General features: G+C 41.9%; 1 protein-coding gene across 2 annotated transcripts; it reads right to left on the bottom strand.

The window, feature by feature from the left end:
* Positions 1 to 454: 454 nt before the first annotated feature.
* LOC103391714 (uncharacterized) lies at positions 455 to 15,525 on the bottom strand. Of its 2 annotated transcripts, none has more exons than XM_025059509.1 (7): positions 15,313 to 15,525; positions 9,916 to 13,238; positions 8,032 to 8,649; positions 6,931 to 6,983; positions 6,771 to 6,835; positions 4,942 to 5,259; positions 455 to 2,952 (listed from the first exon to the last, which is right to left on the bottom strand). In XM_025059509.1, the coding sequence occupies exons 2-7, from the start codon at positions 13,060 to 13,062 to the stop codon at positions 2,936 to 2,938; spliced, it is 4,218 nt and encodes a 1,405-aa protein (XP_024915277.1). In that variant the 5' UTR covers positions 13,063 to 13,238; positions 15,313 to 15,525; the 3' UTR covers positions 455 to 2,935. The 2 variants fall into 2 exon arrangements, with proteins under 2 accessions (XP_024915277.1, XP_008326313.1); XM_008328091.3 differs by having other exon boundaries at positions 6,931 to 6,980.
* Positions 15,526 to 16,054: the final 529 nt, after the last annotated feature.

Genomic DNA, 16,054 nt, shown 5'->3' with positions numbered 1-16,054 from the left:
GGGGGCAGCAGTCTCCACCCAAATCACACTGCACCGTACCTAAACCTTCCTGTAGGTGGTGAGTCCACTGGAAGGTACCAACCACCCTAACTGGGATTCAAACTTGTCCAGGAGGTGAACCCCAGGGTTCCACACCAATGACAGAGACATTGCCTCTGGGCCAAAGCGCCACATATAATAATATTTCAAAAGGTTTTTGACTGATTATTTATCCAGACCTAACCTGACAGAAACATTTGTGAAAGAAGAAACTCAAAGGTAGAAAAGTTTTTTTATTAAACATTCCCTTGAACTGGTAAACAAAACGTACATTCTCAGAAGGTCAGTTAACTTGGTCACTTCCACTGGGTTTCGGTCTGTGGCCGTGCAGGCAGTTATTGTGCTCAAACAGATTTTTCTTTTTACATCTTTTTAACTTTACATCACAGTCATACAGGGGTGAAATCATAAAAACTTTTTTTTTTTTTTGGAAATCCCAGGTTTAGAACTGTTCTTTCATTCGGGGTGGCTGTGGATTAGCAGGTAGTGCAGTTGTCTCACGATCCATTCAAGACTTGGCCACCTCCTGCTGGCCTTGCTATTAATCAATAAACGCCAAAACATTGTTTTGCGAGAGGCCACCCGGACTTAACAGACCATTTACCATTAGCATTTCTACTCATGCAGAAAATCTTTTTTTATACCCTCTAATATACTCACAGAAGAGCCAACGGTTTTGATATGCAACTACAAATGGATATGTATAATGTGTGTAACAACATTCACATTAAATAACAAAAGGTTTAATAAATAATAAAGTTGTACAAATCCCAACGGTCTTCTTTGATCGTTTGTTGTTTTTTTTTTGGTACGTATTTACATGGTGACGCTGACATTTAGAACGGAAGTGGAGAACGTTAAGAACGAGTGTTTGAAGAGCACCTAAAAAACAGTATGACTATGTTAGTGCCTTGAGGAGTCCCATCTGTATCATAATACAATACAAGCAACTGTTCTGCAGGGTGGTGTTTTTTTGTTGTTTTTTTTTGTGCTGCATTTCAACAGGTATGCAGAGGAGTTTGAAAATGTAATGCTTTAAGTGGTTACAGTAATTTTACAGCTTTAGGCCGAGGATATATAAATCAGGGCTTGGAGTTTAATATATCTTATTACGCTAGTTAGCTTTTGCTGTTGGTATTGGTCAATGGAAGATGGTCTGAATCCAAATATTTTAGAACAAAATTTGATTTAAAAAAAAAAAATACTGCACATTTATTCCCCAATGGCAAAATGGTAAATGTAAACATCTTTGTTTACACTGAGCAGTTAAGTTAGCTACACTAATTTAAGCCCTTGGAATGTATTTCTGAAAATGTTGCATGTTAGCTTCCAGAGCCTGGTCTGCTAATGTTTTATCTGATAAGACCATCTTCAATATAACACTATCAAAAAAAACTAAAACTTCTACTCAATGTCAGCTGTGATTGGCTATAGCGCCCCCAGGAGTTCTGGACAGAATTAAGCGGTAGAACATAAAGAAATGACTTTCTCATTCATAAACTGGTTTACACACTTAGGGAAAAGAAATATCAGACTTACTTCACTCTAGGTAGGCAAACTAAGGCCCGAGGGCCGGATGCGGCCCATTCAGCTTTTTAATCCACCAAACTTTTCCAAATTATATAATTTATTTATATTATCATTATACTTCTGCCTTCTCCCTGCCATACCCCTGTGTTTTTAGAAATGGACATGAAGGTTTACGTCTACATTTTCTGAATTATCTACAATAAATTATTCTTAATTATTGACCAGACACTACTTTCCCTTCAATGACTGCATTCAAAGGCCATTGTTGTTGTTTAAAAATATACACCTGAACCTGCAAAAAAAAAAAAAAAAAACCGGCCGTGCAGTCTGATTGTGAAGCATCCACTCTAATAAATAAAAACTCCGAAGTAATAACACAAACCGATTCTTTATCCACACTGTGAGACCACCTCACAACAGCTGTGGTTCCAAACGAAACCAAATAAATACTCAATAAACTGAGGAAATAATCAACAATTGGAAAAAAATAAAATAAAAAGACATTAGTTGCAGGCCTAGAGTGTATATAAAAATGGACCAAGTCATCCAGTTGCATTTTTGTTTTTTTAGATTTGAGATACATAGATTTGGAATCAAATGTGACTTTTTTTTTATATCAATACTAAATACTAGGGAAGGCTCAATAAATAAACAACTTTATCATGTACGATATTGATACCGCAACTTGGAGTATCGCTGAGGCGATAGTGTCCCTGTTTATGGCATGTCGCACAAATAATAAAGTTGAGCATTTGAACCTAAGTATTGCATCGTACGCACTGAAGTTTTTTTTTTTTTTTTCGATATTCAATCCGACTCTGATCCTGAGTATCGGATCATTCCAGTCAGTCCATTTCTTATATAAAGTCTATGACTGCATCCTAATTAAGACAAAAAAAAAAAAAAAATTAGTCCTACATACATACAACATAAAAAAATATCTCTGCAGTTTGTGCAGACACTATGTCGCCATATTGGAAAATTGTGCAATATTATTGATATTGGGTTTTTTTTAAGACTTTTAAACAGAGCAAGAACTTGAAAATCAAAAGTTTTGTCCAGTCCAAAAAAAAAAATGCAAAAGGTATATATGAACAAGATGTAGCAACACTTGCACCACACTCAACATAGGTTGGACCTTAAAAAAATCTTACAAAATCGTAACTTTAACAGCTTATGTATAACCGTGTTCCTGTAGTGCCATTTAGATATTTAGGTATATCAACCCCTGGTGGGAAAACAAGGAATTTTTAGGAAGGCTTTTTATAAAGGTGACCTGGGTAATTTAAAATAAAAATATATATATATATATAAGAATAAATTAAAAGGACAAACTGTGGACGTCACAGGTGACCGTCTCTGCATATCAGGTCCCGTGTGTTCCTGCAAGACAAACCAGAGGGTTTAGGTCAATGAAAATCATTTAAAAAAAAAATCCAATGATAACAGTGATGTAGATACTGTATGTAGCATATGAAATAGTTACAACCATAACTTAATTTAAAAAAAAAAGTCAAGTGCAATAGACAGGGTTTTCTGACTGTCTTGTAAAACGTCAGTGGGTGTAATGCTCTTGTGCGTGAGCTGCTGCCACCCAGTGGACTAAAGACATTACTACGGTACTACAACAACAACCATATTGTTACAAAATAGCTAGCATACCTATTCTATTGCACAATCTCAAAAAAATACGTGGCATGCTAACTCAGAAAAGAGTTAGTGCTGAGACTATAGAGACTTTGACAAAATAGCTACCACAACAATAATAATTATAATGTTAGCATTAAACTTGAATTCTATAACAACAACAGAAATGTCATATGAGACCGATTTTCTTTTTTTTTAACATGTTTGTGAAGCTCAAACACTGTCCACTATCAGTTTGACACCAAGGACTTCAACTGCACCAGATGAAATCATCGTCTTTAATGAGACATCAGTGCCGAGCTGGTGCTTTCTGATGTTGCAGCAATACATGCAACAATGTTCGGGGTAAGCGTACGAGGGAAAACGCGGCATAAATGTTTAATCTGACTGAACATGTTCCGATGTAGGACCTCATAATGAAGAAGTAAATTAATAAATATTAGGGCTGTGCTAATTGATGTGTTAAATACGTTAATTAATTTATGGAATGAATCAGAACACACAATGTAGTTTGACACATTGGGCACAATGACGCACACTGTACATCCAATAATCCTAACACCCATTTACTCGGTCATTGGTCTAATACACGTTCAATACATTAGTTATTATTTGCATACAATGCACAAAATAGTTGTAGCTTCACCAGCGCACTTCAGGTTTAAAACACCATCAATGCCCAGCATGTGTGGAGGCCTCAGCTTTAGGTCAGACGTCCAGCTTCTGACCGACATCACTGAGCTGAGGGCAGTAAATAAGTCAATAAGTCATCACTAATATTGACTGACAACTGTCAGATGAATTGTGAGGGTTTCCAGACTGGTTAATATCGTCATGTACAATGGCTTTACTGTAGTTATAAAAGCAACGCGCATTTAAGCCACCGTCAAATACGAAAGGATGACTAAATTTGAGTAACGCTTTGGCATATTTTTCTTAACCTTAATCGATGTATTAATATGGAAATATCACAAATAAAATACATCTACCTGCTGTAATTTGTCTCTCTGTTCCAGCAATTTACAAAGACGGATTTTTTTTGGGTCACATTTAGGAATATTTGTGATTAATGGTGATTCATTTACAGCTACCCTGTGAGTAATCGGACCAAAACTTTTAATCGCTGGACGGCCCTTATCAAAACATGATATAAATCAATCGACAGATTTCTTGAATATGTCCTAATTTCTTGCATCTTCCCAAGATTTTTAGTTCTAGTTGCACCGAGGAATTTCCATGTTTTATAATGTCAAGAGTCAATGTCTCTGTCATTGGTGTGGAACCCCAGGGTTCACTTCCTGGACAAGATCGAATCCCAGTTAGGGTGGTTGGTACCTTCCAGTGGAGGGAGGTTCAGGGAGGTTGGTACGGTGAAATGTGATTTGGGTGGAGGCTGCTGCCCCCACGACCCGGTAACGGATAAGCAGATGAAAATGGATGGATGAATAACATTTAGTTTACAGAGTTAAACTACACAGAATTCCCCCCCAAAAAAAGACAAAACGAAAAAAAAAACAAGTTTGGTCAATCTTTGGTGTATTGCGCCGAGTGACGTCGCTTGCTGTCGTTTGTTACGAGAAGTTTGCACGGGAACCAGTTGGTGAGCGTACGTCATAATAAATCTAATTTCTTAACAAACTGATGGGAGATGGCGACTTAGCCACAAAATGTCCTCATAAACGAAGTATCTGATACTTCAAGAAGGTAATGTATTGACTTACATACCTGTCAAGCTACCACTGTGCTGCTGGAGTTGGCTGGTAAAGAAACGTTCCCGCTGGGACACCTGCTCGTCCCAGGCCTCCAGTATTTGCTGTCTTTCCCCGTTGTCCAGGGTCAGAGTTTCCGGGTGAGCGTCGCTGATGTGGGACCGAGCACCCTCCACGCTGTGGGTGTACTGCAGCTCCCCGCACACCATGCACACCAGCAGCTGGTTGAGTGGGTCGTAGTCCATGAGGTAGTGATTCCTCCACATGGCGTAGGACTCGGAGGTTTCCTCGCCGCTGTTGGTCTCGTAGTCGGCGAACAGCATCGCTGACTCATCTGCGTCCACAGTGGAGGGAGAGAAAACTTAGTTAGTTTAGTGGTTTTTACATATTGTTGGAGCTTTAAAGTCTGATGTCAAATGGTCCGCAACCTCTGGTCTGCGGACCGCTACCAGCCCATGGACCATTTGGTACCGGGCCCCAGTGAAATATTGAATTATTCACTTTCATTTCTTAAAGAGAATTTGGTAGATACTAACAGAACAGAGTATAAAAGATGTTTTGTTTTGTTTTGTGTTTTAAATGCCAATCAATGATGACTGAACAATCCTTGGTACAGAAAAGAATAGCTGATAACGTTTCATTAAGACACTTCGAAAGATAACTATTTCCTTTTACTTTGTATAACATGTAGTTCAATCTGTACTTGAGGTAGTTTTTACTTCGATTTATCGACTGCTACTGAAATTGTCTTAAACAGTTTGGCTGATTCGCCGATCATTTGTGCTGGCAAAAAAACAGATCTTGTCTGTTTTGGAAAAAATAGTGTTTTTAAACCTTGCGTTCGTGGCCCCATGTGGAGTCGCTTGGATCTCAAATGGGGTTACCTGAAATGTCTAGTTATCTAACTTATCAAAACAAATTGCTGATAAAAAAATATTATTATTCTTTGTTAAATTGTGATTAAAACCACCACACAATCTTTAACAATTGTATCTGTTCACCCCGAGGCATTGGTGTCACATGCCAAAAAAGGTCGGTCACCACTGGCTTAACGCCTTCATCGGGTTCCTACGACTTAATGGAGGAGAAATTTGAGACTTTTTTTTTTTTTTTACTGCTAGTCAGAGTGAAATTTAAGGCCAACAATATTTAATATATATTTATTTAGTGGCGCTTTGGCCCAGAGGCAATGTCCTCTGTCATTGGTGTGGAACCCCAGGGTTCACTTCCTGGGCAAGTTTGAATCCCAGTTAGGGTGGTTGGTACCTTCCAGTGGACTCACCCCCTGCAGGAAGGTTCAGGGGGGTTGGTACGGTGCAGGGTGATTTGGGTGGCGGTGGTGCAGACTGCTGGGCCCACGACCCGGTAATCAGATGAAAATGGATGGATGGATGATGCCACCAAAACCTATTAAAATTTGCACTTTTCAATCGTTTCCAATAGTCTCTTCTCTCTGGGTTCTCTCTCTATAGGGATTAGTGACTAAAAATGTAAATGTGAGTGTCAATTGTTGTTTTGTCTCTTAATGGCACCCGGAAAAGGTCAGGTGACCTGTCCTGTCCTGCATTAGTGATGTCACCGGGGGAGCGACTCAAGCTCCTCGCACAATCGTGAACAGCATTAAGTGGAAGAAGTTGCTGAGTGAGTTCGACAATGGAGTTGCTGTCCTTGTAATTATTAAGATTTTATATTGTCACATTAGCCATTAGTTTGGATTTACCTGTGTTGCCTCAAGTTAAAAAGCGTCAATGTCTCAGGCTAGTCCCTGATCCTCAGCGCTACAGCTTGTCACGGCAGTCATTACTAACGCATTCACACTTTTTACTAAAGATTTCCTTGATATACCATCAATGTCTTCCACTGGTGTCGTGTAATTTGAGAATGGAAACGCTCCTGTGTCGGCTGAAGCCCTGCAAGGAAAAGAGAACAATTCTATAAATCCATGTCCAATATCTTTATTGCGCAATAATCATGGGGAGAGAAAAAAAAAAAAAAAATCACATACCTCAGTAGATGCTGCGACTCATCGGAGGAGCTGACCCACTGTCCAGAGTCCTGGTGGAATTTAAAACAGAAGGAAACAAACGCAAAAAGTGTTGAAATTATACCGCATCTTTCAATCTTCGGAAAAAGAAACGTAATAGAGTAAAACCCACTTTGCATACCTGACAACGTACTAATATTGAGCCTAAATCACAAATAGCAATTAGAAGTGAATATGAAAAATAAATAAATAAATTGTAATGTCCATTTTTTTAAACGCCTGTTGATGTTTTCCCGAGATTACACTTTTTTTGGTTGTCTACTTTCACAATAAAAGAGAGGTAAATAAAGAGTTTGACACATTTTAAAAAGTCAGCAATAAAGGTAGATATAATAGAAGAATATAATTTGGTCACCATGGGATTAGACTGTGTCAAACTCAAGGCCCGTGGGCCGAATCCGGCCTATCGTTTTATGCGGCCCACCAGAGCTTCACATGTCTTAAAGTCTGTACTAAAGTTTAGTGGATAGGTTAAATGCATTGGACAATTTGTCTTAAAGTCTGTACTAAAGTTTAGTGAGCAGGTTAAATGCATTGGACAATTTCTGTGTTTGTAACAAATGCATGATGGGTAACAACTCGCTAACAACAACTGAAACCTACTGCTCTAATTCCAATTTGAATCAAATGTACAGTTAGCATAAAGACCATTTTTAATTTGAGACATAGCCTACAGTTTTTGAGCAACAATAGTATAGTTCACCTTGATCTTAATATTTTAAATTTCTTTTTTTTTTTTTTATTAATTTCATGAGAAGATTTCATGTGAGAAAATTCAACGTTGAAATTCACCCACTGAACGTGACTTCGATCCCTGCTGTTTCAAACTGCTAACACCCGGGAGAATGGTGTTCCACATAAACCTTTGTTGCTCATAATGGAACTACAAAAGTGAAATAATTAGCTGTAGCACACCAAGTAGCCAAATTAGCCTGTCTCGCATGGTCAGAAGTAGCCCCGGCATCCGCTAAACGTTTGCTAAATCTGTAGTCGATCGCCATCATGTAAACGTCACCTTTACTTAACACTTTTGAGATAATCCGATGAAGGTCCTTAACAAACCTGTGCGGGAAGTTCTTCTGCCTGGGACGTGGGCCTTCTTTCGTTGGACTCCCTCCTCACCCTGACTTCTTTGACATGAATGGCCTTCCTGGCTCTCTGCTCCTTCTTTTTTATCCTCCAATACTCCCGCTTCCTCCTCAAGAAGTCCTCATCAGACTCACCTGGAATGCGTTTTGGTGGCGCCAAGGAATTCGTAGACACCGGCTGAGTAGAACATGTGAGGCTCTGACGTTCAGGGCAAGGGATTTTTATGGGACTGAGGACGGTGCCCTGTGGAGTTTGACCGTGCGGTTCAATGGGCTGGAGTTTGATCCTGGACAAGGGATTGTCTGGAGGCTTTAAAGTAGGGAGGGTAGTCGCGGTGCTTGTAGATATCCACTCTTGACAAACGGGCGAAGTTTTTTGACACTTGGGCATGATGTATGGAGAACCAAACTCCGCGTTGACCCTCTCACTCTTAAATGAGCAGGAGATTTCCGCAAGGGTTTCTTCGGAGTGGCCGTCATTAATGGCTGAAGGATGGGTGTCTGCAGCCAAATGAGAAGTGGACGGAGTGTGTTGGAGAGCTGGTTTTGGATTAAGACCCTTAACAGTGTTGGTGACAACAACTGCTGGAGCCTGAAAAACAAGCAAAATAAGCCATGAACAAAGAACACCAATTACTTGTACTCATCTTGGGTTGTGAAGGCATTAGGACAACAATAAAATAATAAAAAATAATAATACAATGGACAGGACTGGTTTTGGATCATACAATACATTACATTCAACTTGGGCTTTGGCTAAACAGCACCTTTACCAGGCTGTATAACGTAGCTGGACAACTGCCTTGAATCCCAACAAGGACGTTGGAAAGACGCATTTATTTTTATTTGGCACTCTATATATTTGAAACTTAGTGAATCGTTTGAATGAGCATTGCTGACCGTTAGAAAAAGCCAAAGCCCTGAGCTTGAAATACCATCTCAACCCCCCAGCATATGTTTGTAGAGGCTTCAACCTCAGGTCAGACACCTGGCTTGTGTCAGACCAGGCGCACTGAGGCAGTAAAGCTGACTGACAATTGTGAAATGGATTTTCAAGGCCTGCTGACTTCTTTATTTTAGAGGTCCGTATCATTAAGCTTTGAAAGTAACTCTCAGTTTGACACTGTTAGGATAGAAACTGAAGTAGACCTACAGTAGAAACAGAATTCCACCATATGGAGTTTTTTCTCCATATGATAAGTAACTCTCAGTTTGACACTGTTAGGGTAGAAACTGAAGTAGAACTACAGTAGAAACTGAATTGCATGGAGTTTTTTCTCCATATGAGAATAATTCCATCATTTGGTTTGGTCCTCAATAAAGACATCTAGACATCTAAGATACAGACACATCTTCAAGCTGTTATTTGTCTTTCATACCTAAATAGTCCCATATTATGAAAAGTTGATTAATCACAATTACTCTTGATTAATCTTGGTATATTCCAATCATGATTAATCACGATTAATTGTGATTACTAATTTTCCGGAATATAAGTTGCATCAGCCAAAAAGTAGATAAATGAAGAAGAAAATAACATATAAGTTGCTCCAGTGTATACGTCGCACTATCGCCCTCTTATGGCTGTCAGTGTGAGAACAACCTACATGTAAATCTCCAGTAGTACAGGAGTAGCAGATACTGGTACACAAGCCTAGAGTGCCCTCTAGCGGCTGTCAGTGTGAAAATAACAAACATGTGAAATTATATATTTTAATATATAAGTCGCACCTGAGTCGCAGGTCGCAAACCCAGCCAAAAAAAAGTTTCCTGACTTATAGTCAGGAAAATACGCTAATCATTATTAATCTACTGCTAGTAGTGAAAAAAAAAAAAAAAATAAAACGTGAAACATTACCACTAGATTTGCTGTGGAATATCTTCTGCTACAATCTCCTTTCCTCTCCTTTTGCTGGGCCTTTAGTCGGGCTCTCTGCTGTCTTTTCATCAGTTTCCAGTATTCCCTCTTCCTCTGCAGGCTGGACAAGCCTCTGTGGTCCGAGACCACGTTAGTACAACTTCGTGTTGACGGTGATTTGTAGTTTTGAAGCTGGTCCCGATCCTGTTTTTTAAAGGACTGGTGCTGCGGGTGTAGCTGGTCTGTGGGTAAAAGGTGTAGCTGCGGTGGTTCTGTGGAGCAGCTTTCTTGTTTTGGACAAATCCCCGGGCTTGTGTGTTGAGAAGACGCATTATCGGGGGTGTCCACGTAGGGAATGATGATGACATTGGAAGGTGTTTGGGAGGAGTGTTCACATGTGGGAGGTGGAACTTCCTCCCTGGAGGCGGGTATTGGTGACCACGTCTCGCTGAATTGTGGCGAATCTTTGAGCTGAGGGCTTAGCGAACCCGCCTGCACCAAGTCCTCCGTGTCCGGCTGCCAGCTTGAGAGGTCAGAAGCCAGAGGAACCCCTTCGTCTTTTTCCAAGAGCAGCGGAGACAAATTTGGTTTAATTTCTTGGTCCTCGACATCCTGCTTTATCTCAGTTTTAACACTGGTCTGCATTTCTTTACAATCCGCCACCGTACTGAGGGATTCCTCCAGGAGCTTTTTCATCGAGGCCACAGCTAGCAGAGTGGTCGCTTGGGTGTCTCCGCTCAGAGCTGGGTCACACTCCGGCTGAGGTGCCGGTGGAGAGGTGGGGCTTTTGATATCCGGGCAGATGGCTTGTTCTGAACATGAATTTAGGTCAGCATCTGGCACAGACTCTGTCTCTTGTTTAATTGTATGTGCATTTGGTAGAACAGGCACACTGCCAACAGGCTGGGTTTGTGAAGTGGCAGTTTGGTTCGTACGACGTGTGCTCATGGCTACCGAGGTCACTGCTGCCTGTTTCTGAGCCCTTCTCCTCTGTAAGGCCGCGTTGACCCGGGCCTGTAAGACGCCCTGCTTCAGTCGCACCGCATGGGCCGCCCGCTGCTCGCGCTTCTTTATCCTCCAGTACTCCCTCTTTTTTGCCATTCTCTCCTCCTCTGACAGTTCCAGATCCGCGGAGGTCACCGACAGTGGCGTTGCTGTGCTACTTGAAATGGCCATTTTCCTGACGCAGCCGCCATCGTCGGACCCCGCGGCTGAACCCACAGAAATGACATCTTGAGAAGGTTTAGGGCGAATGGGAGTAAGCTTACAAGCAGAACGGACTGGTACCGATTGTGAATTATGACATGTGCTTCCATGTGGAGTCCTCGCTCTGAGCGAGTGCAGTTTTGGTAGTTTGTTAAAAGACCGCCCAGGAAGCGAGATTTTCACCTGAGGTGCGCATGGGGGAGCAGAGTATTGTCTAGTACCCTTTCTTCTTGTATACGGTTGATGTTGCGCTCGTGTAACAAAGGTATCATTTGAACCTCCGTGGAGTGCTTCATCACTAGCTGTGTGACCAACTGCAACATGTGGAATTTTATTGGTCAGTGTCCCATCCTCCTTGATGAACCCTCCAATGGCCTCGGAGGCTTGAGCAAGAGCGCCTCCTGCTGACCGTGCTAAACCTCTGGCCCTCCTCATCTCCTCTAGGATACTTTGGTAGCGTTTTACCCTTCGCATCAAGGAGTCCTTCTCTTTCAGGCGGGTCTTTACCTCACTCGTCAGCTTAGCTCGCTGCTCGCGCTTTTTTACCCGCCAGTACTCTCGGCGTTTTGCAATGATCTGTTCAGGTGTGTCGTTGGGGTCTATCTTGGGGATATTTGTAGTACTGAAGAACGAGGCAAGCAGGGGTGATTTACATCTCATGTTTCTCAGATTCATGAAATTCTTCTGAGCTTCAATGAACCTCTGTCTGGTCGTCTTACATCGCACAAACCCTCGGCTTACATTAGACAGATGAACTGAACTTGAAAACCTCCTCGATGACTCCCCTAGTATTTTCACAGAAATACCGTCTGATGTTTGTGCTGTTCTGACACCCTGTGGAGTCTGGCCTTTTGTCTGCAGATTGACAGTTGTGAAACATTCTGTCACGCCTTGCATTTTATTATTTTCCTTTTTGGCAGACGCTAATGTAGCTTTGACTCGAGGAGGACACTGCCTTTGAATGCCAGCTTTCAACTGGACACGCTGCAGAGGTAGGGCACCCATCAGTCCGGTCTTTTGCGCGGTTGCCTTCTGCATCTCCACGCCGGCGGCTTGTGTCCTCACCTTTCCTGTCCGCGCTGCGAGTCTTGCCCTCTGTTCTCGCTTTTTGATGCGCCAAAGCTCTCTGCGTTTGGCTGCTCTCTCCTCCTCAGACTCTGTGGAAGGGTTGGAGATGCCATTGCTTTTAGCCCTCAGAGTAGTGGCCAAGGCACTCTGGGTTTCCTGTAGAAGTGTTGCATTTGTTCTAGCTCCCTCTGTTGTTACAGAGGTGGTATCACGGGTAGAAAACACAGGAGTCATACCAGCGCTCATGTCAGCAGGTGAGGTTTTTTTCGTATTGTGGGATGCATCTTGCTCCTGGTATTGCATGTTGGGGTCTGATGACTCAGACGTTGTCGGTTTGCAGCTGCCATTGGAGATTTGGGTCACGCTGAGGGGAGGCACTTGAAAGGTGGTGTTCAGTGGGGAGTCACTAGGTGCAGGCGAGGTAACGGCTTTGTCCACAGCCTGTTGTTTGACTGTGGCTGTATTGTTTTCAGTTGTGCATGAGGGTGACAACTCAGGCAAGATTGTGTTTAGTGAGGCTGGCGGACAAATCCACTTCTTCTTTTGATTTTGAACAGCCTTACAGGAATTCTGCAATCCGTGAGCAGCACTGGGTAATGAGAACGACTCGTCCCTCTTCTGTGTGCGAGACAAAGGAGCAGCTACAGAGACAGAAGAACTGGAATTCCTCTCTTTCGACATACTTGCGCGTTGTAACTGTTCTCGTCGTCTCTTCTGCTTGGATGTCATTCGACATTCCGCACGTCGAGCTCTCTGCTCCCGCTTCTTGGTTCGCCAATATTCTCTCTTCTGGGCAAGAGTGGCATCATCATAGTCTGATGCCGGCCGGTAACGGGTTGACATCGTGCCACCTTTATCTTTTGCAGTTGGCATACTGTAGCCAGCCTGGACAGCACACTGCTACGCAGCCGACACTGATCAGTCCATGCTTTCAATCCAGACTACATTACTGACATTAATTGTGTTGCATTTCTTTTGAAAAAAACACAATAGGTCGAATTACACCACTGAAAAGTTGGCGAAGGACATCACATTGGCGTGCAGGTGACCTGGAGAATAAAGAATAAACATTTTAGAACAGAAGGTGGCAGTAAAGCAAACAGAGCCAAACCAATATAACACGTGTCAAACTCAGGCCCGGGGGCCAAATCTGGCCCGCAGTGTAATTATATTTGGCTCACGAGATCATATCTAATGTGTACTAGAGTTGGCCCGCCAGTACATGCCTGTATATACTGGCAGGATTTGTAGTATTAGTGGTGTATGTGCTATGTTATTCACATACATTTTGGTTTTTCTGGTGTTGGCCTGTGAAATAAAGATTTACATTAAAAAGGAACTCGAAAGGCTACAGATAAAGAGACATCATAAGAAACAAATACTACTGATGTGTGTTTTATTTCAAATTCTAGTTTAGTTTATAATATTAAGCTTTGGTTGTGACAGTGTTTATGCAAAAATAAGGTTTGTTTCCATATGAAAAAATCTACGTTACATATCTGGAGAAAAGGGAAAACATGCACAACTGGCATTAATCGTTTTAATAAATATTAACTTTGGCCCCGTTTTTAATTTTGTCCAAGTGCGATTTTGAATTTGACACCACTGCAATACAGAGTCGCTGTAGTTAAAACACCTTGACTTTAATTGTAAAATGAATCTGACAAACAAATATCATATTTCCTAACTGTTAAATCTGGTTGTTTGTTATTAACAACTTAGCGGCTTCAAGTGATGTTCAGAGAGAAAGAAGATAAAGACTTATCGGTTCTTATATTCTGGTATTTTGGGCATCTCTGAAATGTTATTGAGCTTGTTTCTTTCTTCTGTTTCCTATGTCACGGATAAAGGTGCACATATAAATCTCATACTGTAACTTGGTCAAAACGTATTGATCAAATACAGCCACCCACGGACATAGATGTCAGGGGAAACCCAGCAGGTCTAACACTTACGTTTCTGTCAGTATTGACTGCACAGTGGCTAGAAAGAACGTTTAATGGAGACAGAACATAAATATTGCTAACACTTGGGTTAAAATGGAGTTGGTCTCCATGTGTGCTGTGATATTCAAATTTCTCTCTAAACCCTCAGAAGTGAGAGGTCAGCAATCAACATAGACCTTAGGTTTTTTTTTTTTTTTACCCTTGTAGTCCTTTAAAAAATAATGTAAGAAAAAAATTACAAATCTCTGCTGCATGGGCTTTATTAAATCATTTTAAGCCCCCCCTCGCGGGCCACTGAAAATGACTTGGTGGGTCACATTTGGGCCTCAGAGTTTGACACATGTGAGACATGCTCATAACAGGCTGCCCCCAGCAGGCGCCAAGCATGTGGTTCCTCTGGGAATGGAACCCAGGACTCTGTGCTGTATTGAAGATATTTAACCCAATAATAATAGATTTTTCAATTATTCTCCCAACTTCATTTCTCTTACTCTCCTGGTGCTGTTTCTCAGATCCCACAGAACCACTGCAGCAGTGAAACCTACTTCCGCCGACTGTTTAAACCGTTCCAGGTGCGGCAGAAGACAAAGCACAGGCACTAAACGCCCTTCGCCCGAGCACAGCACTTGTACAGAGTCAATTCCGTGAGACATGTAGCAGACTTCGTCTCACTGGGGTGCTCGAAATTTTTTTTACTGCAACGTCCACTGATGTTCACGTGTACAATGTTCTTCCCTCGGCGTCCGCGGTGACACGAAAACGCCGCGTTCTGTCTGATGGAAGTGAGGGATACCGAGATACGGGGGACACAGGAAGCAGGAAGGAAGCGAAGTGACACTGTCCCTTTAAACATGTCCCTTTCTTTCAAACAACCCTATCTACCGAGAGCCATTTCACCCTTTATTTAGGTTACATTTCAACACGAGCACAGCGAAAGACTCGCAGCGAGCATGGCTTGTGATTTTAAGCAGAGAGAAATTACCGCGTTGGAGCGGAAGTCGAGCAAAAAGATGTGTCTCGGTCAACCGCACAATAATGGACAGACATCTTCCTTCTCTTGTCCACCAGAACTGGCGCTTGACTAACTCTGCCGCCTGTCGGAAAAAAAACGGCCTCAAACCGCTACACAAAGCAGTGACTGCCCGGACATGGGGAATAAAAACATGCACACGTTTACCTTTCAGTTAGCACTAAGTTTTCGGGACACTTTAGCGAGGTGTTGTGGACGCATACGTTGGTGCCAGGACACTGCAGCTACTTTCCCTCCCCCTGCCTGCCGTGCTGAGGCTGACAACGCTCGCCAAAGTACCAGGATGTAGGACTAGGATGCTGGATATGTGTGCGTGGTCGTCCCCTAGTCTTTAGGAAGACCGACACCTAGCCCCAATAAGAAGGGGCGTAAATCCTTAGTAATGATAATTGTTAAGGTAAAGGTTATAGATAACATTGAGTCAGTTCAAAGTTTAAAAAAAAAGGTAGCTGCAGTAGTACAGTACACGTGTGTACAGTACTCGCACAATTCAGTAGTGATTACTATAGAAACCCCCATTGTGAGGATGGGGGTTTTGACATAGTGGGGGGAGATATTGCTGTTTTCAAAACAAACCACTACAGTAAGGAAAAGAAACAACGTTATCCAAGGTTGACCAGATTATTTCGGTTGTCCTAATGTTGCTAAGCACACCCTTACATTTATTATTTTTTTGTTTAGCTTGTAGCCTAGCTTTCAGCTGATCAGTCATTTAACTCAGGTAAGTCTTCAGTTGCGTAATAAGTGATACTGAGACACCACCACCAGAATATTACTAATAAAATTTCAATAACTATATATAAAGTATATAAAGGAGATGTAACAGACGTGGTACTTTGTGAATAACTAATAACACAGTGGGAAATTGTAAAAACTACAATTTTTTACT

The sequence above is a fragment of the Cynoglossus semilaevis genome, chromosome 1, assembly GCF_000523025.1.
Source record: "Cynoglossus semilaevis isolate Cse_v1.0 chromosome 1, Cse_v1.0, whole genome shotgun sequence".
NCBI lineage: Eukaryota > Metazoa > Chordata > Actinopteri > Pleuronectiformes > Cynoglossidae > Cynoglossus > Cynoglossus semilaevis.
The sequence above is the reverse complement of the archived record's forward strand: the minus strand, read 5'-3'. Positions and strand labels throughout refer to the sequence as shown.

Excerpts from the sequence above, each read along its gene's own strand:
- LOC103391714 (XM_025059509.1), bottom strand. The coding sequence starts at position 13,062 with ATGCCAACTGCAAAAGATAAAGGTGGCACGATGTCAACCCGTTACCGG. Across the intron at positions 6,984-8,031 it reads CAGAAGAACTTCCCGCACAG|CAGGACTCTGGACAGTGGGT; the intron begins GTTTGTTAAGGA and ends TTTAAATTCCAC. Across the intron at positions 5,260-6,770 it reads ACCAGTGGAAGACATTGATG|ATGAGTCAGCGATGCTGTTC; the intron begins GTATATCAAGGA and ends CTGTGGACGCAG.